General features: G+C 41.0%; 1 protein-coding gene across 13 annotated transcripts in view; it reads left to right on the top strand.

The window, feature by feature from the left end:
- DLG1 (discs large MAGUK scaffold protein 1) overlaps nt 1–21,429 on the top strand; it is a 371,668-nt gene that overhangs the window by 279,344 nt on the left and 70,895 nt on the right. For all 13 annotated transcript variants that reach the window (XM_026650152.2, XM_026650157.2, XM_026650147.2 and 10 more), the window contains one exon: nt 12,189–12,303. In XM_026650152.2, the coding sequence (XP_026505937.1) occupies nt 12,189–12,303 (115 nt within the window). The remainder of the gene's footprint in view (nt 1–12,188; nt 12,304–21,429) is intronic.

Raw genomic sequence — 21,429 nt, forward strand, 5'->3', positions numbered from 1 at the left:
ACCTGCAAAAAAGTAGGATATGGTCCCGTCTTGCAAAACACATGTGATTTAGTCACACCCGCATGCAAAAGTAAGATGATTCTGTTAAAGCATTACGAGTTTTCACATGAATGCTCAAAAGCACCTTCTCACTGAGGCTTCTTTCCCCACTTTCTGTACCCAGCTGCTTCAGGAGTACTGCTGTTCCTGAAAATGCTACAAGAATTATTTAAATGGGCAAAACTGGCTTCTTCATTCTACTAGACCATTTTGGCTGAAATGTTCCAAAAACTCACCTTCATGCAAGGACTAAGCCCTGAAAATTAAGCCAGATAGATTAAAGTTCTGAGTAACTAAAAACAGGATGAAGATGGAAATGCAGAGACCACATATTAACTAGAGTTGTTGCTACTGTTCCTACTAAATACATGTGCATAATATAGCTATTACTATTAGTGAGTTATTGCATGTGCTTTTTGGATAAGGCCCAAAGGCCCCAAGTCTAAACAGAGCTACTGGCCAAAGTAAGAATGTAGTAATACTCCAATAGTGAAAGAACTGTCATCGGGTACCTATTACATAGTAGTTAAGAGTGTTCATATAAAAGTGTTTTTCTGTTTGCAGTTCTGCTGAACAAGTCGACCTCATTTCTAAAAGAGAAATAAGACTGTTAAGTGATCTGATTAGTTGAGCATTCTTAGGTGCTTGATGGATCAGTGTGTGATTAAGAGAAGATGGATCAAAGTGCTAGAGAGGAGATTGTTAGGTGGTGTATTGTAAAACTGCATTTAAAATTGCGTTAGTCACATAGCTGGACAACATTTATCTCTTGGATTTTTTCTCTCTCTGTATTAGGTACAAAATGTATTCAGAGTCCAGTTTAAATGTTTAGTCCAAATCACTGACGGATTCAATTCACAATGTTGCTGGTGAAGACAGATATTCTGGGTTTTTTTCTGCAGTATTAGATAAAAATATCACATACTAGCCAGAAGGGTATCTGTACTCTATTCTAAAGTCTGCATTGTGGTGAGCAATGTTTGAGAGAAGATGTACATCTGCTAAATCTGTGCTATATTTTATGATCATTTTAAAATAATTAACTTTATATGTTTCATGCCTACATTACCTTGCCAAATGCTTCATGAAGTGGAAGGGTTATTATTATTGGGTATTATATTTTATAGGGCATTAGCTCGATTCTGTCGGATTTTACCGAGTTTGTGTGTACGCATGTGCTCATTTAAAAAAAAATACTATTGCCTTTGAAATTTGGTCCAGGCATTGTCTTATGTATGTAGTTAAATGAAACAACTGAATCCTATTCTCTGGAAATTAGTATTTAATTCATATGTGAATTTCCTACAATGGTTTCATGTGCAGGTGCTCTGAAAAATCTTGCATACACTCCTTAAGACTCTAATCAAAGCAGCACAAAGCCAATAGCACTTTAGCGAAATTAAGGAGATCCAAGTATTTGTTGTACATAAAATGATTTAACTTCACTCACTTTAGGTTATGAAATTGTTAATTCTTAACTATTAAAACTAGATGGAAAAACTGACGTGTTCACTAACTGAAACACATTCTCTAAAATGTTGCAGTTTACACTGCTCTTAGGTACGCAATTTGCAGTTTCCTGTTGTTTTCCTGTTTATTATACCTGCTTCTGTTAATTTATGAGTAATCCAGATTAGTCAATTAGTGAGACAGATTCGAAAGGTACTTCAAGAATAGAGAGAGGGTTCTGTTAAAAATAGTCCTGCCAGACAAAGGTATAAGGCGGCTTACTATGTTTTAACCTTTTTGAATGTCACTTTCTACAGTGTTTTTTTTAATTTGTTAGTCTCCTTATTTTTAAATACATTTTGGCCTTTAACAAAGTGTAAATGCAGTTATGGAAAAGTGTAGTAAACAAAGGTGTCACAGATGGTATTGTTCATTTTAGCAGTGAACAGGTATCTCTTCTCAGTTTGAAACTGAAGGGTGCTATGGAAACACTTCCTGAGAAAATGCAAATGTCATCCTCATAATCTGTTCCGAACCTAGTGGCCCAGCCGTTCTAATCACTCATTGTAACCTCAGTAGGTGCAGTGTGCAGCTTTCATGCATGCTAACAAGTCTCCTGTGTATGTGGAATCTATAATTGTCTCTTATGTTAATTTGATGTGTTAATATAGAAGCACTATGTATCCATGCAAATAAATTAATTGCTCCTAGAAAATCACAGTAAAACTTTGTATGCTTTTGAACTGATCCACAAATATTTTAAAAAGTTACATCTATCTGGGTAGTTATAAAATATCTACTGTGGTATCTAGATACTGTGTAGATTAAAGGCTGTATTCATACATACTAGTTCTTAATTAGCAAATATTATCTAAGAATATTAAAGTAGGAGTTATTTATTTTTATGAAAATACACCTCCCTAAGCAACCCTAAGTTGCCTATATAAACAGTTTACAAAAATATATTTGTATCCTACGTAGGACCAAAACCCACATTAAAAACCTTCCTGACACTAAACTAAAATTTGCAAACAAACAAAAAAAGTTGTAAAAAATAATTAATAGTGAAAGTAGGTTTCAGTGAAGTACAATAAAAGCTCCAAACCGATATGACTTACTTTACAAAAATTATACACCTTTGAACAAAAAACAAACTTTAGAATATCTGGAAAAGAACACTGAAGTGATCCATCTTACCATATAATCCTTTACCACTCGCTCTCACCTAACCCAATTTACACTTCCATGCAAACTTAACAGTGCCCCCTAAAATTTGTAAAATATATACAACAATGAAAATGGATAACTAGTAAGAGATTATTGGAAATGGATCTCTTGGAGATAGGATTTTATAATTACCTAATAATTTATTTTGACTTTTGCATAAACGTTTATATTTTGATTGGTGAAGTGGGATGCTCAACTTTTTAAAAACATTTTTAATGATGAATTATCCTCTCCCTCCCCGCCCCATCAACCCAAATAAACATCAGAAGTTTAAATCTGTTTGGCATATAAGATTCACAGCAAGGGATCCCTGTTCTGACAGATCTAATGATGTCCATTAAAGTGGGGTTCTCCCCTGGAAGGGGAGAAGGAAAAAGAGGGGGAGAGGCTCTTATCTATATCAGAAAATTTTCAGCTCTCAGGGCTTAGTATGAATAAGAATCTCTACTTCTTCATGTCCCCCTGCTCCCAGTTCCCTGCATACCCTTCCATGCCTCCCCCATCATCTGCACTACCCTCCATGCTCCCAATCCCTTGCAGGTCCTTCATCCCTCATTATCTCCCAGACTGATGCACCTGCCTGTCAGAATCCCCTTTCCAGGATGAATTAATTGGCAACTTGTCTCTTCTCCCCAGTCAATGTTTCTCACAGTCCACTGCCCCTTCACCATGGACCTCTACATTTCCCCATCTGTTCCTCCTTGCACACTCCACATCCACCTCTGAAATCAGTGGTAGGTCATTGTATAAACATTTTAAACCTTGCTCAGTATATGGTTGGAATGAGACCTGTACACATGTGACAGAGGCCATAACCCCAGGTAACAGAAAAAACAAGAGAAAAAAGAAACATACTGCATCTAGCCACTTGAAAGTTTGCACTCTGCCACACATAGGATTTCTCCACCTCAGTCTAATGTCCTGGGGCTTTGTTTTCAATGCAATAGTAGCTGACATTTAAAGTTCTTATTTCAGTGGTTACAGACATGTATTCCACTCAAGTGTGCATGCACCCAGTGCACCAAAGCCAGAGAACTTTGCCTAGTAGTGGATGATCTGGTCCTCATGGCAGACAACCCCGAGAGTCTCCAGCAAATGCTTGACATCACCATCCAGGCTGCCAACTGGATGGGAATCTGTTTCAGTGCCAGGAAGCATACATCCTTGCATATCGATGGCAGTAGAAGGGATTCGGTCCAGGCAACACCGTTTCAGATCCAGGGTGAACCTTCCTTGAGGACGGGCAAGCTTACCAACATCTTGGCACGTCAACGGGTTTTCACGTCCAGCAGACACCTGAGAATACCATCGCGGAGATCCTACAAGATGTGGCCAGTATTGACTCCTTCCTACTGGCACCATGGCAGAAGATCAGCGCCTTGAACACCTTCCTGATCCCCCGTATCTCATTCATCCTGAGGGGATCTGCCGTGGCGAAGGTACCTCTGAACAAGGCAGACAACACCATCCGGCAGCTGGTAAAGAAACGGATGTTTCTTCCCCAGAGGGCCAGCAATGAACTGGTGTACATCTCGCACAGGCAGGGTGGCGCCAATGTCCTTCGAATGGGTGATCTGTGCGACATTGCTGTGATCACACACCTTCTGCCTTCTGACGTGCCCGGACACCACGGTGAGGAACATCACAGAGAGTGCTCTGCAGGATGCAGTAAAGAAGCGAATCGCCAGGACCACCTCCAACCAAGATGTCACCACCTACCTGAGTGGCTCGCTGGAAGGTGAATTTGGAAGAGACGGGGAGACTTCACTTCGCTCTACTTGTGCCTGCAATGCTACGCGATGACTGGAGAAGCGTATCATAGAAGATTAGGGTTGTAAGAGACCTCAGGAGGTCATCTAGTCCAACCCCTGCTCAAAGCAGGACCAACACCAACTAAATCATACCAGCCAGGGCTTTGTCAAGCCGGGCCTTAAAAACCTCTAAGAATGGAGATTCCACCACCTCCCTAGGTAACCCATTCCAGTGCTTCACCACCCTCCTAGTGAAATACTGTTTCCTAATATCCAACCTAGACCTCCCCCACTGCAACTTGAGACCGTTGCTCCTTGTTCTGTCATCTGCCACCACTGAGAACAACCGAGCGCCATCCTCTTTGGAACCCCCCTTCAGGTATTTGAAGGCTGCTATCAAATCCCCCCTCACTCTTCTCTTCTGCAGACTAAACAAGCCCAGTTCCCTCAGCCTCTCCTCATAAGTCATGTGCTTGTTGCCCTCCGCTGGACTCTTTCCAATTTGTCCACATCCCTTCTGTAGTGGGGGGAACAAAACTGTCAGCCCAGCGCCAACTGGACTTTTAATGGCTGGGGTAGCCCAACCAGGCAGACTATACCCTAGGGCATGCAGCAGAGCTGGGAGGAGAACGATAATTCTGTTTTAAGGAGAATTTCAAAATCTGCAGGCAATGCTCCTACTAATACAGCCCAATATGCCGTTGGCCTTCTTGGCAACAAGGGCACACTGCTGACTCATATCCAGCTTCTCGTCCACTGTAACCCCTAGGTCCTTTTCTGCAGAACTGCTGCCTAGCCATTCGGTCCCTAGTCTGTAGCAGTGCATGGGATTCTTCCATCCTAAGTGCTGGACTCTGCACTTGTCCTTGTTGAACTTCATCAGATTTCTTTTGGTCTAATCCTCTAATTTGTCTCGGTCCCTCTGTATCCTATTCCTACCCTCCAGCGTATCTACCACTCCTCCAAGTTTAGTGTCATCTGCAAGCTTGCTGAGGGTGCAGTCCATGCCATCCTCCAGATCATTAATGAAGATACTGAACAAAACTGGCCCCAGGACTGACCCTTGGGGCACTCCGCTTGATACCAGCTGCCAACTAGACATGGAGCCATTGATTACTACCCGTTGAGCCCGACGATCTAGCCAGCTTTCTATCCACCTTATAGTCCATTCATCCAGCCCATACTACTTTAACTTGCTGGCAAAAATACTGTGGGAGACCGTATCAAAAGCTTTGCTAAAGTCAAGGAATGACACATCCAGTGCGATCCCCTCATCCACAGAGCCAGTTATCTCATTATAGAAGGCAATTAGGTTAGTCAGGCATGGCTTGCCCTTGGTGAATCCATGCTGACTGTTCCTGATCACTTTCCTCTCCTCGAAGTGCTTCAGAATTGATTCCTTGAGGACCTGCTCCATGATTTTTCCAGGGACGGAGGTGAGGCTGACTGGCCTTTAGTTCCTTGGATCCTCCTCCTTCCTTTTTTAAAGATGGGCACTACATTAGCCTTTTTCCAGTCATCCGGGACTTCCCCCGATCACCATGAATTTTCAAAGATAATGGCCAATGGCTCTGCAATCACATCTGCCAACTCCTTTAGCACCCTCGGAGTCAGCGCATCCAGCCCCATGGACTTGTGCTCGTCCAGCTTTTCTAAATAGTCCTGAACCACTTCTTTCTCCACAGAAGGCTGGTCACCTCCTCCCCATGCTGTGTTGCCCAGTGCAGTAGCTGACCTTGTTCGTGAAGACAGAGGCAAAAAAATCATTGAGTACATTAGCTTTTTCCACATCCTCTGTGACTAGGTTGCCTCTCTCATTCAGTAAGGGGCCCACACTTTCCTTGACTTTCTTCTTGTTGCTAATATACCTGAAGAAACCCTTCTTGTTACTCTTAACATCTCTTGCTAGCTGCAACTCCAAGTGTGATTTGGCCTTCCTGATTTCACTCCTGCATGCCTGAGCAATATTTTTATACTCCTCCTTGGTCATTTGTCCAATCTTCCACTTCTTATAAGCTTCTTTTTTGTGTTTAAGATCAGCAAGGATTTCAAGGTTAAGCCGAGCTGGTTGCCTGCCATATTTACTATTCTTTCTACACATCGGGATGGTTTTTTCCTGCAACCTCAATAAGGATTCTTTAAAATACAGCAAACTCTCCTGGACTCCTTTCCCTCTCATGTTATTCTCCCAGGGGATCCCGCCCATCAGTTCCCTGAGGGAGTCAAAAGTCTGCTTTTCTGAAGTCCAGGGTCTGTATTCTGCTGCTCTCCTTTATTCCTTGTGTCAGGATCCTGAACTCGACCATCTCATGGTCACTGCCTCCCAGGTTCTCATCCACTTTTGCTTCCCCTACTAATTCTTCCCGGTTTGTGAGCAGCAGATCAAGAAAAAGCTCTGCCCCTAGTTGGTTCCTCCAGCACTTGCACCAGAAAATTGTCCCCTTCACCTCCCAAAAACTTCATGGATTGTTTGTGCACTGCTGTATTGCTCTCCCAGCAGATATCGGGGTGATTGAAGTGCCCCATGAGAACCAGGGCCTGTGATCTAGTAACTTCTGTTAGTTGCCGGAAGAAAACCTCGTCCACATCATCCCCCTGGTCTGGTAGTCTATAGCAGACTCTCACCACGACATCACCCTTGTTGCTCACACTTCTAAACTTAATCCAGAGACACTCAGGTTTTTCTCCACTTTCATATTGGAGCTCTGAGCAGTTATACTGCTCTCTTACATACAATGCAACTCCCCCACCTTTTCTGCCCTGCCTGTCCTTCCTGAACAGTTTATATCCATCCATGACAGTACTTCAGTCATGTGAGTTATCCCACCAAGTCTCTGTTATTCCAGTCACATCATAATTCCTTGACTGTGCCAGGACTTCCAGTTCTCCCTGCTTGTTTCCCAGGCTTCTTGCATTTGTGTATAGACACTTAAGATAACTCGCTAATCGTCCTGCTTTCTCAGTATGAGGCGGGAGTCCTCCCCTCTTGCGCTCTCCTGCTCGTGCTTCCTCCCGGTATCCCATTTCCCCACTTACCTCAGGGCTTTGGTCTCCTTCCCCCAGTGAACCTAGTTTAAAGCCCTCCTCACTAGGTTAGCCAGCCTGCTTGCGAAGATGCTCTTCCCTCTCTTTGTTAGGTGGAGCCCATCTCTGCCTAGCACTCCTTCTTCTTGGAACACCATCCCATGGTCAAAGAATCCAAAGCCTTCTCTCCGACACCACCTGCGTAACCATTCATTGACTTCCACGATTTGACGGTCTCTACCCGGGCCTTTTCCTTCCACAGGGAGGATGGACGAGAACACCACTTGCGCCTCAAACTCCTTTATCCTTCTTCCAGAGCCACGTAGTCTGCAGTGATCTGCTCAAGGTCATTCTTGGCAGTATTATTGGTGCCCACGTGGAGAAGCAGTAAGGGATAGCGATCTGAGGGCTTGATGAGTCTCAGTAGTCTCTCCATCACATCGTGAATCCTAGCTCCTAGCAAGCAGCACACTTCTCAGTTTTCCCGGTCGGGACAGCAGATAGATGACTCAGTCCCCCTGAGGAGGGAGTCCCCGACCACCACCACCCGCCTCCTTCCCTTGGGAGCGGTGGTCGTGGAACCCCCATCCCTAGGACAGTGCATATCGTGCCTTCCAATCGGTGGAGTCTCCTTCTGCTCCCTTCCCTCAGATGTATCATCTAGTCCACTCTCCGCATTAGTACCTGTGGAGAGAACATGAAAACGGTTGCTCACCTGTATCTGCATTGCTGGTACATGAACACTCCTCTTTCTTCTTCTGGAGGTCATATGCTGCCAATTTTCTTCACCGTCCTTCTGTCCCCGCTGCGCAGCCTGCTCTGATTCTTCAGAATGTTGTGTCCGTAGAAGCATATCCTGACGTCTGTCCAGGAAATCTTCATTTTCTCTTATGCAATGCAGGGTTGATACTTGTTTCTCCAGACCTTGAACCTTTTCTTCCAATATGGAGACCAGCTTGCACTTTGTACAGACAAATTCGCTTCTGTCCTGTGGGAGAAAGACAAATATGGCACATTCTGTGCTTTGTTCCAGGTGGGCCTTGAGTGGGCCTGACTGTTATAGAAAGGCAGTCAGCTGCGAACCAGCTGAGTGGCGAACAGCAGAGAAGCTAACAGAGGAAGTTTGACTGGGAGTTCGCCTGGGGAGAGCCCACTGAGGCTTTCATCTTGCAGTCTTCTCTGAGTAGTTACTGCAACAGCTGAGGAAACTCTTAGAAGGAAGGTAATATGGATGGTGAGCGATCAGCTGTTGTGACCTGCCACGGATGTGTCATGCTTGTCTTTCTCCCACACTTCCTCTCTTCTCTCCTCTTCCCTCCCTCTGGTGCTGGCTTGGGTGGTACTGCACCTGACCATACACTGTCAGGGCCCCCCGCAGCTGATGCCTCCCTACCCACCCAAAGGTATGCGATTAACAGGCATTCATTGTGATTAATTGACAGCCCTATTTATCATACAACAGTAAATGTATATCAGATGTCATGTATGTTTCTATTGCTGTTTGTGCTGTGTCAGTGTATTTTTGGAAGTCATTTAGCTAAATCAAGTATCAGAGGGGTAGCCATGTTAGTCTGGATCTGTAAAAGCAGCAAAGAGTCCTGTGGCACCTTATAGACTAACAGACGTATTGGAGCATGAGCTTTCGTGGGTGAATACCCACTTCATCAGATGCATGCATGTATTCACCCATGAAAGCTCATGCTCCAATACGTCTGTTAGTCTATAAAGTGCCACAGGACTCTTTGCTGCTTTAGCTAAATCAAATTATTTTCATTCCTCCTCATGCATTATTGATGTGGTAGGGGATTCATTATCTGACTTAATAGTAGAGTACACTTCTCTTATGGATTTTTGTGGATTCATAGTCATAAGAGCATTATAAAAGCCTATGTAGAATAGAATTATTCCCATTTTACAGATGGGGGACTGAGGCACAGGATGACTACATGACTTGCCCAAGGTCATACAGGAAGTCTGTAGTAGGACAGGAAGTTAAACCCAGGTCTCACTAGTCCTAGACTAATGTCCTAATCCCAGGACTATACTCGCTCTCAAAAACTCACTGATTTCTCTTTGGCAGTTCTTTCTCTTATAAACTACAAAACAAATCCAATTTAGCAAAGACAAACTCAAGTGAAAAAATTGTTTATAAGTTAAGAGACTATATGCTGCAAAATCAATAGGGAGAATTTATTATAAGCAGTGTTGATATTGATAGAAACAAACTATCCAAGACACTTAAACCCATTATTTGTAAAGATGTTTTGTGTCTATGACTCCTCATGTTTAAGATGGTGATTTAACACCAAATGAATTTTAGTTTATGTATTTTTCTCCTCTTATAAAAGGAGACTATAATTTTATTGAATTAATATTTTTATTAATTATGCCTAAAGGCTCTAATTTAGATTGAGACCTCATTGTGCATATAAAAGAGAGAGTCCCAAAGAGCTTTCATTCTAAATAGACAGAACACAAAGTGTGAGGGGGGAGAGGTACATGGAAGGAAGAGATTTGCACAGGATCGCACAGTACATCAGTAGCTAGCTGGGAATAGAACCCAGCTGTCATGAATTGCAGTCCAATGTCCTTTCCACTACACAATGCTGCTTCCGTAATGTTTAATTCCCCCTCCCCAATATTTTGAACTTTATTACTTTGAACATGGACAGCATTACAGGAATAATTGCTGTTTATAGGATTTTGTTCATCTTATTGCAGAACTACTTCTGCATCTGAATTAGGGTTGGTGAACTATTCAAATCTGTACCTGGATCCATACCATTTAAAAAAAAAAACTACTGACGACTTCTGAGGATCATCAGAATATTTTAGGAAACCATTGTCTGATATCATTATTGTTGTATGCAGTGTTGTAGCCATGTTGATCCCAGGATATTAGAGAGACAAGGTGGGTGAGGTGTAACAGAAGTTGGTTCAATAAGATATTACCTCACCCACCTTGTCTTTCTGATATCATTAAGGTTAGCATGTTGGTTGATTAGACTAATAGAAAGCTATTTCCTACTTTGGCTAACAAGGTCAATGTGCTACAGAAAAAGCCTACTTCATTGAATTTTCTCTTGTAAAATATTCCATGTTGCCTGTTTATAGATTTTGAAGTGATTTTTCTCCTGTCTATAGTTACACTTGGTTATTCATGACTATTTTTGTAAAGATGAATGTTACGAAAAAATTCTGTAGAATTTTAATGAGATCACTAACATAGTGTTTAATGTGATTGTTGAAGAAACATTATGTTGTAGGAGGGGGAAAGAAAAGCTTATGATTTCTACATTGGGGAAGAGCTGTTTATTATTATTATATTTCCCAGGGCAAATTTGATTTCCATTGTGATGAGGGAGGAGAGAGGGGGGGAGAAGTAAAAAAAAAAAAAAAAAAATTCAGCTCAGTGACTGTGCCAGCAACATACCATAGCTCTCCCACTGTAGATTTGACTTAATCTTAAGTCACGTGGTGTTTTAGGCAAGGTGGACAGTGTTGCTGTGGAACGTTTCTTTTTATCAGAAAGGTTTTAGAAGTGATCTGCAGATACTGAAGTCCAAACTAGTCAACTGAAAGAAAAATTACCTTGTATTTGACTGGACATTTCATGCTGATAATATGTAAGTACGGCACTTCAGAAGATGTTGATAGTGAAAAGGATCCTATTATTTTACTGTCTCTATTTGTAGGTAAAATCAAGTGCATTTAGCACAGTTATATTAACACACACACAGTCCTGCTTAAGAACACAATCCGTTTATAGTAGGATTAGCATTGTGCATAATTATGTAAATAGAGTTGTTTCTAATACAGATTAGAAGTGAATCAAGAATTTGTAGCAAAATTCCTAGATAGTTTTTTTCTTGTCTTTTACATTATTCTTTTCCCTCTTAAACATTACTTTAGGAAATTTGTTCTATATATTGCTCACTTCTACTGCTGAATGCTTTATTTGATTCGGAACACAATAACTCCATATAATACCTATCCAGTGCTATTTTCATTTAAGAACTACCATTTATTTAAGTAGTGACTTCATGTTACTAAGACAGACCTTTTATTAGGTTGAAAAGATCATCTTTTGTTCAATAGTCTTTTAAACACAATAATAATATAATGTGAGGTTTTCTTTTGATTATGGGGTAAAGTTTATCTGGATTAATTAAACTTTTCTTTTTTTGTTTATGCAAAAAGTGATTTTTGTATTTAATATAGCTAATTGATTTGTTTTGTTTTAAATAAAAACACTTATCTTTACAGCAAAATTCCACAGGCATTACAGTGAATTACTATGCATTGAAACCACCCATGTAATCTTTATGTAAACTGAATATATAGATGTATTTGTTTTTTTCCTGAATTCTAGAATCCAAATTCTGGTAAACTGATGAAATCACAGTTCGTTAGAAAAGCATAAATATTTTTCTTATTGAAAAGAATTTTTCATTATTTCTTTTTATGTTTCAAAGAACGCCTATTAATGCAAACATGTGTAACATATAATTTTAATAGCACAAAACTACTAGTAGTTAAAATAGCATTTTAGTTATTTTATTTAGAGGTTTATTTATATTTTAAAATTTGATAAAAATAAATCTTTGTTTTATCAAGCTCTCAACATCTTACCAAATAACTTAATTGCTGATATTTTGGGAAAATAAATGGTTCTGTGCTTTTTTTCCCGTGTTACAGAATACAGTCGTTTTGAAGCTAAAATACATGACTTACGGGAGCAGATGATGAACAGTAGCATTAGCTCAGGATCAGGATCTCTGCGGACCAGCCAGAAGAGGTCCCTATATGTCAGGTAAGAACTTTCCTCCCCAAATTTCACACACATGCCTTTAAGCTTAAATACTTTTGCTTCTGAATTCAAGTGTGCATTCAAGTGTTCCATTTATTCATTAAATTGTACAAAATGCAGATGTACAAAGGCTTCAGTGAGATTTGATTTGCAGAAAATGAAATATACCTGCAAAAAAAAAAAAGTAACCAAGCAAATTTGTTGTACTTTGCAAAACTATGGTAGCCTTCACCTTCTTAGCTACCTTTTAGGAGGGGAAAAAAGGTATAATTTCACTATTTACCTTACATATTGAGAATATTTTGAAAATACTGTTTTCCTTATGATATGTGAATACAAACTCATTCAGAATCAGTTTTCGTGTAACATAGTTCCTTCAGCCTGATTCAGTTATATTGAGAAATCTTAATACTCCATTAGTGGTTTCACAGTTTGTTGTATCATAATAATTTCCATAGCAATCAGGAGAAGAAGCCAATGCACTGAAGGTAGTAAGCTATTTTACAAGCACTAATATCTTCAGTAAATTTGTACACATGGAACAGGAAGCACAAAAAATGCAAAAAGAAAATGGAACCATGAAAAGTGTTTCAAATTATTAGGAAATGTGTGGGGTTTTTGCTGAAATGCAGATTCTTAATATGCAACTGAACTGTCATAGCAGCTTCTCATACACTGTGACATGCAAATTATAGAATTTGGTTACAAAAGCATGCGCTAAAAACAAATCCGACTTTATTTGACCTGTTCATTTTGTAAGTGGTGATGTATCAATATTAGATTAGTACAGCAAATTTCTGCTTGCCCAAGGTAATTTTACTTTAAACAGGTGAATAAAGTATAACCAGTTTTTCATTATTATCAATAATGATTATGAAGGGTAGGCAAGTACATTGTGTTTGTACTGGCAACATTTCATGATTCTTTTGCAAGGCTGAACTATTACAACATTGGATAATTAAGACTAACTGACAAAACCTTAGTGTTATTCTAACTGCTGCTTTTCTATTTTCTGGTATTGTATCCACCAGTGGCCCAGTCCTTCCTTCTCTCTCGTTCATCCTGTCCAATTCTTCCCTAAGTGGTTCTCTCTTTATCCAGGCAGACTTTGTTGAGAAAATAGTTCTTTTAGAACAGTGGTTCTTAACCAGGCGTACATATATTCCTGGGGGTATGCAGAGGTCTTCCACGGGGTATATCAACTCATCCTGATAGTTGCCTAGTTTTACAAGAGGCTACATAAAAAGGACCAGCGAAGTCAGTACAAACTAAAATTTCATACAATGATTTGTTATGCTACTCCGTATAAAATATGCTGAAATGTAAGTACAATATTTATATTCCAATTCATTTATTTTATAGTTGTATGGTAAAAATGAGAAAGTAAGCAATTTTTCTGTAATGGTGTGCTGTGACACTTTTGTATTTTATGTCTGATTTTGTAAGCAAGTACTTTTTAAGTGAGGTAAAACTTGGGGGGGGGGTACACAAGACAAATCAGATTCCTGAAGGGGTACAGTAATCTAGAAAGGTTGAGAGCCACTGTTTTAGAGGATATGTTAAATTTGTTTATAAAATTCAGGCTTTAAATGTAAAACTGGATGGAGCTAGACAAAATACTAAGACTACTGAGCGGACCTGAGTTAACGGACAAGGTGGGGTTTGGGATGAAGAATGAGGTTTTCTAAATCTTTGGTTCCAAAACAGCTGTGTCCCTAAACTGTCTCAGAAAAGGTGCCTTAATTAAAGAAAATCTTACACAAGTCCAAATTCACTACCACCAATTGTTTTGACAATTGACTTGGATTTATAGGTTCAGAATAATAAAGAAATATGTAACTGAAAATTCCAAGATGTATTTTACTTCCACCATGTTTGAGAAAATAAATACTCTCTCAGGCTTTGGAGCAGCATGAGAGCCCGTTCACAGCAATAGTGCCATGCATGCTCTGTTACTCTTCGATGGGGGGAAAAATCTCTAATGACTCCATGCACTCTTGGGTCTATCAACCCTTCCAGATTTCAAATCTCTGCTTCAGCTGTGCTGCAGATGAAGCCTTTGTAGAGTACATCTCCATGGTACCCAGGAAATCCTTCTGCAAGGACTCCTACCACCCATCTTTCCTTTCCCACCGTCTTGCAGCAGAACCACACTGTTTCTTTCCCATGTGTTCAAAACCCCTCTATATTTATAGGTTGCTAGTTATTAAGGCCATATAGGACTTTCCTAAATTACTGTTTGAACTAAAGGATGTATTTAGAAAAACATCCAGTCTTGACTTACCAGTTATGAGAAGTTTACTATTGCCCTTTGTAAATTGTTCAAATGGTTAATTTATCCTCTCTCAAAAATCTGCAAGTTATTTCTACTCTGAATTTGTCTAGGTTCAACTTTCAGACATTGGATCCTATTATACCTTTGTCAGATAGACTGAAGAACCCCTCATTCTAAAATTTCTTTTCCCCATGTGTAGATACTTATAGATCTGTTCAAGTCTGATCAAGTCATCCCTCAACCTTCTCTTCATTAAACTAAACAGATTGAGCTCCTCTCGTCTTTCACAGCAAGGCATGTTTTCCAATACTTTAATCATTCTCATGGCTCTCCAATTGATCAACATCAATTTTGAATTGTGAACACTGGAACTGGATACAGTATTCCAGTAGCAGTCACACAAGTGCCAAATACAGAGGTAATATAATCTCTCCCTACTTCTACTTCAGATTCCCCTGTTTATACATCCGAGGATCACCTTTATACCGGTATAACTGCACCCACACTAAGATCTGTACTAATACAACTATGAAATAGTTACACTAGTAGAAACACTGTGTAGATCTTGCCTTAGTTCAGTAGAATGTGACAATATTTACACACACACAAAAATTAGTGGAAATTGATGAATAGCAAAAAGTAAGGAATAGGTATTCAAGAATCTCCTACTTTTAATTACTGTGACACCTGTAAATTTGTGTTATTGAGACTGTGGGTACTGTAAAATTATGGTTATGATAAACATATGGTGAGAAAAGGATTATGGGGAAGAAAAAACAGATAACTATAAGCAAGAGAAAATAATTATGAGGATGAAATATATGTATACCTGAGCAAGATGGAATATAGATTAAATAGACTTATAGTGGGAACAGTAATAATGGAATATTTTTCACCAATGAGAATTGCTACTTTTAATTATATATTTAATTACACATTTCCAAGAAACAAGACCAGATATGGAATTTGGGTCTTTTTCCCTCAAATATTTATCATTGTATGTTTTCTAGATTTGCTATATCTCTTTGGCCTTATATACCAATCTATTATTTTAATATATGTAGTTGGCATCTGCTTTTGTAGGATTAACTTTTTTGCAATTAGACTAGCCCTAAATTCAAAATGAATCTTATTCTTTGTTCATATTAGTACAGAATTTAAACTTTCATGGATTAAGATCCTAAATTCTAAGAACAAGTCTGTACTGAATAACATGGTTATCCTTCTAATATATTTTCCCCTTGAATAAATATACATATAGGTATTTCCATAAGCTATGTGTCTCATTGGATTTATTATTCAACCATCATCATACAGCTAAGCCCAGTAAATTCTAAATAGTTTTCCTTTGCTGGGTTAGCTGTAGCCTGATTTAGAATAAAACCTACTTATGTTCATACACATACATTCTTCTGGGTTTTTTCATTTATGCTGTGCCTCAAATCTCTGCCATACACTTATTTATTTATATAATTTACATTTAACTGATGCAAGTAATTATTTGTAAATGATTGAAGCTGAGCTTTTAGTTTTGGCTATTAGTTCTAGAAGAGACATTTGTCCATGATATTGACTAGAGCTGGATGGAGAACAGTAATTCCATTGCACAGAGAATTTCAAGTTCTCCAAATTTAGTTTAGTTCCAAGTCAGAATAAAAACAAAAATTTTGAAATTCTCCTTAAACAGAATTATCGTTCTCCTCCCAGCTCTGCTGCACGCCCTAGGGCATAGTCTGCCTGGTTGGACTACCCCAGCTATTAAAAGTCCAGTTGGCGCTGGGCTGACAGGCTCCCTACCCTGCTTCGCGCCGCTCCCCTGAAGCAGTGACATGCCCCTGTGGCCCCTACGCAAAGGTGTGACCAGGGGGGCGCTGCCCCGAGCACCGGCTCCACAGCTCCCTTTGACCGCGGGCAATGGGAGCTGCGGGGTGGGGGGGGGCACTTGCAAGCAGAGGCAGCGCGCAGAGCCACCTGGCCACGCTTCTGCCTAGGAGCCAGAGGGACATGTCGCCATTTGCAGGGAGCCCTTGGAGGTAAGTGCTGCCTGGAGCCTGCACCCCAATCCCCAGCCCTGAGCCCCCTCGCACACCCAAACTCCCTCCTGGACCCTGCACCCCCTCCTGTGCCCCAACCCTCTGCCACAGCACTGAGCCCCCTCCCGTACCCAAACTCCCTCCTGGAGCCGCACCCCTCCCACACTCCAACCTCTTGCCCCAGCTCAGAACCTCCTCCCACACCCCGAACCCCTCAGCCCAGAGCCCCTCCTGCACTCCAAACCCCTCATCCCCAGAGCCCACACTCCCAGATGGAGCCCCACCTCCCCCCCATGCACCCAACCCTTTGCCCAGCCCAGAACCCTGTACCCCTCATTTCTGGCCCCATCCCAGAGCCTGCACCCAGAGCCCATACCCCCTCCCACACAACAATCCCCTGCCTCAGCCCAGAGCCCCCTCCTACACCCCAAACGCCTCATCCCTGGCCCCACCCTGGAACCAGCACCCCCAGCCGGAGCCCTCACCCCCTCACACAACCCAACCCCCTGCCCCAGCCTGGTGAAAATGAGCAAACGACAGAGGGGGGGAGACGGCGTGAGTGGGGGCAGGCCGCCTCAGAGTTGGGGAGCCTGGGAGCCAGGCAGGCTGAGGAGTTACAAGCCTGGAAGCGTGGGCTCCGCTGCAGCCTGAGGAGCTGGGCAAGTCAACTAGAAAGAAGCCAGGTCGGTTTCCAATGGAACTCTGCCTGGCTTCCAGTAAAATTCAGCCAAAATTGACATGATCTCAAGGAACACTTGAATTTCAACAAATAGCAAAAAATGTTGGAAAAAATGTGATGAAACAAGTCCTCACGTTGACCCATTCCAGGTTTGCCATTGGCCTATGTGTATGTCTTAACTAGTAGCAATTGCAACAGAGTTTTTTAATCTAATTCAAACTTTTCACTTTAGAAAAAGGCCAAAAGTAATTTGTTCTTGAAGCTGATTTACCTAAATAACTCCCGTTTTACTGATTGTATTCAAAATAATTTCTTTCCATCAATTGTTCCATATTTCTGTGTCCTTACTAAAATGTGGGTTGATGGCATGTTTCTTGGATTATGACCAGCAGAGCAATATCATTAACAAGTTAAGTATGTGTTGATATTGACTGCAGAATTATTATTTTTAATAGTCTACGTTTAATTCAGTTTAAATTCAGATGCGTCTGCCCAACTGCTGATTAGCAAGAGAGATTGTTGGAGGATTGAGACAGATAAGGCAGCTGCTGCTCTGATTGTTATATATTGTCAACAAAGTCTTCTATATTGTGCTTTTAAATTTTACAGGGCTATTGTGAGCTCTGGATGCATGATCTCTGGTGTGGAGTTTTAAATGTAAATAAATACGTATGTGCCTTTGTTGATCCCTCTCACCCTGCCTAAAGCCAGATACAGAACCTAATATGGTAGTGACTAAGATTGAGTGATTAGTAATGTAGGAAGTATTAACTGATGGATTATTTTCATCAGACTATTGGAACATTTGTAATAACCGCAGTTTCTGAATGTAGTATTTCTGATATAAATTATTTAATTTACAATATAGTACTAACAATGAGGAAAAACCTAAGTTTGAATGATGGATTTACATGTGGATCTTAAATATCAGGCCATCTTAGAAGTACTGTGTGTTAGCATGAATGGGCGTTACACTGAGGCAGGAATAGACTCTCTAGCTTTTAAGGGCAAGTCCAGGTTTGACCTATCAGTAAAACACCATTACTTGCTGCTTAAAATCTTGAGATGGTGCCTAAATATTAGTGATTGCTGGGTGAGGAACTTTTCTATCCCCACGTTGTACCAGACTGAAAAGGAGTATGCTAAACTTTGAAAGAAATTGTAATTCCTGTTTCAGATATGAAATAAAGGAATGAAATTACTTAGTGGAAAACTCGACTAAATTTAAAGTTGTTTATAAAATTGTAAAAATGTATAAAGCTATTAAAGTCTAAAAGTGTCATGACCAGGACATGGGCAGTCTGATCTAGTGGTCAGAACAGGAGTTAGGCTGGGTCAGATACTAGGAGGTCAGAATCCAAGGCAAGCCAGAAGGCAAAACCAAGAGTCAGGTGTCAGGAGGCAGGCAAGGTCAGGTTACCAGGAAATCAGTAACATGGTGCAGGAACAGGACTAGGTGTTTCAGGAGAAGCAGTCAGATCCCAGTTGCATTGATTTATATAGAAGCTGTGGAGCAATCAGGACCCCAGCATTCTGCCAATCGGATTCCAAGACAGGAGTCTTCTGCTGGAGTTCAGCTTCTGTTTTGGCAACAGTTAGCAGATTGGAACTTACTAGCTTCTAAGAGCCCTGTGGACCTGGCTTCAAGACCCAAAGTCCCTGACGAAAAGATAATTGAGAGTTTACAAAAAGCTAATAATTTGTAATAATTCCCGATGATGATGAATTCGATTTTTAAATAGTTGGGACAAATAGCAAGCTAACAAAAAACCCATATCTACTCCTTGAATCAGTGAAAGATTGTACCTTTGCTAAATAGGCTGTCAGTAAAGTAAAATATTTGTAAGAGACAAATAATTTTAGGTTGGGAAATAGACTGCATTTGGGTGAAAATGTAACAGGACTTGTTTACATGGTGCATTATGCTACACTAAAGGGGGATGTATTCTAGCGCAAACTAGTGTGTTGCGCACTGACTGGCCCATGTGAACCCTGTAGTTGGACACTTAAAGCTCCCTAGTTCACCTTGATGTAGTTCCATGTTAAACAGTACTACATTAATGTATGCTGGGGAACTTTTAATCCAGGCGTGCAGGGCCCAAATAGGCCAGTTAGAGTTCAGCAAGCTAGTGCACATTAGAATTTACACTTCTCTAGTGTGGACCAATGCACCAAGTAGCCCTTAATTGCACAGCTCCCAGAATATGATTAGTAGCAATATTGACAAACAGTTGTTAGAAGGACAATACACACATTAATTTGCACTTCTAACATTCCAGCTGTTCACATGACACATTCAAATTCACTCAGTTACTATCTTCAGTGCATTGTGTGACAAAGTTCCTCCTCTATCTTGGTGGGTCCTGCGCTTATTGGCGGATTTTTCTTGCCTCAGAGATTCACCATGTGGGTTGGGGAACAGCCCAGAGACCTTCCCCTCTGGAAGAACCCACAGTCCAGGTCAATTGGGAGGTTTGGGGGGAACCCGGGCCTGCCCTCTACTCCGGGCTCCAGCCCAGGGCCCTGTGGACTGCAGCTGTCTATAGTGCCTCCTGTAACAGCTGCATGACAGCTACAACTCCCTGGGCTACTTCCCCATGGCCTCCTCCAAACACCTTCCTTATTCTCACCACAGGACCTTCCTCCTGCTGTCTGATAACGCTTGTGCTCCTCAGTCCTCCAGCAGCACACCCTCTCACTCCTTGCGCCTCTTGCTCCAAGCTCCTCACACTCACACCACAAACTGAAGTGAGCTCCTTTTAAAACCCAGGTGCCCTGATTAGCCTGCCTTAATTGATTCTAGCAGCAGCTTCTTAATTGGCTCCAGGTGTCCTAATTAGCCTGCCTCCTTAACTGGTTCTAGCAGGTTCCTGATTACTCTAGTGCAGCCCCTGCTCTGGTCACTCAGGGAACAGAAAACTACTCATCCAGTGACTAGTATATTTGCCCTCTACCAGACTCCTGTACCCCACTGGTCTGGGTCTGTCACAATTGTTACATGCACCTGTTTTGATCTATGTGGTTTGAGAGGAGAGAGATATCCCATATCCTTCTCAAAAACTGTTTTCATTAGCTCCATGCTTGCATCTGAGCTCCATCTTTTCACCCTCTTGCTCCACCCAGGAAGTGTATAAAGTATGGAGTGAAAAAATTGGGACTGAATTACAGTCTTATCATCAAGTCACTGATAACTTTCAAGAAAATTAAGTTGTCAGCGATAATGCTGCAAATGTCATCTGTTCATGTTGTGTCACTACTTTCACTCCAGCCCTCAAAATCGTCAGACCTATGCAATCTGTGGTATTTAAATGTGGAAATTTTGCACACTACAATATAAACCCAGAGTTAGCAGAACTCAAGTTAGCAGACCCTGTGTTTGCTAACCAAGGGCTTGACTGTCTACACTCATTTGTAAAATTTTGTCATGGTTATTTTTAGTGAAAGTCTCTCCTCGCTCTGAAAGTGCTTGAAATGGCTGAGACAGTCACTGATGAGGTCATAACTGCACTGGAAGTGTTTATGTGCTGAGTTTACCATTTGAAGACCAACATTACAACACTTTCAGAGCTATGATGCTGGATGGTTTTCCAAGAAGCGATCAGAGAAAAATTGCCACTGACAAGGGGTGCATTTATACCTGCTATCAAGACAGCAAATTGTCAAGCAATGGAATAGCTCTGGGATGATTGAGCACAGCCAAAGCATTCCTCCCTTATTGGTCAAGGATGGGTCTTGGAGGATGGACTGGTCACACCATGTGTGAAATACAATGCATTCCCAAATCAGTCCTTCAGCTAATCAAAACTCATATGCAAAGACCAGATGTACAGCGGCCCTCATCGTCCGCAGATGTGCTAGTGCAGCGCGGACAAGGGTCACTGTCACAATGTGTCTAGCAGTGGTGCCCTAGATGGAGACAACACTGATTATGACTTTGATGAATAAATTTTTTCAGTCCTACATGTCAAAGCTAACTTTCCTAAAATTACCAAAGATCAATATATTTTTATGTAAGCAATTCATCCTTATGTTAAATTATAATTTTAAAAAGTTGATATTTAAACATTTTCTTAAATATCTATCTACATAATCTAGGTTTTTCATGTTTGGTACCATTGTGTTTGTGGGAGAAAGGGCTTTCA

This window comes from Terrapene carolina, unplaced genomic scaffold, assembly GCF_002925995.2.
Source record: "Terrapene carolina triunguis isolate 2854851 unplaced genomic scaffold, T_m_triunguis-2.0 Scaffold88, whole genome shotgun sequence".
Classification (NCBI taxonomy): Eukaryota; Metazoa; Chordata; order Testudines; family Emydidae; genus Terrapene; species Terrapene triunguis.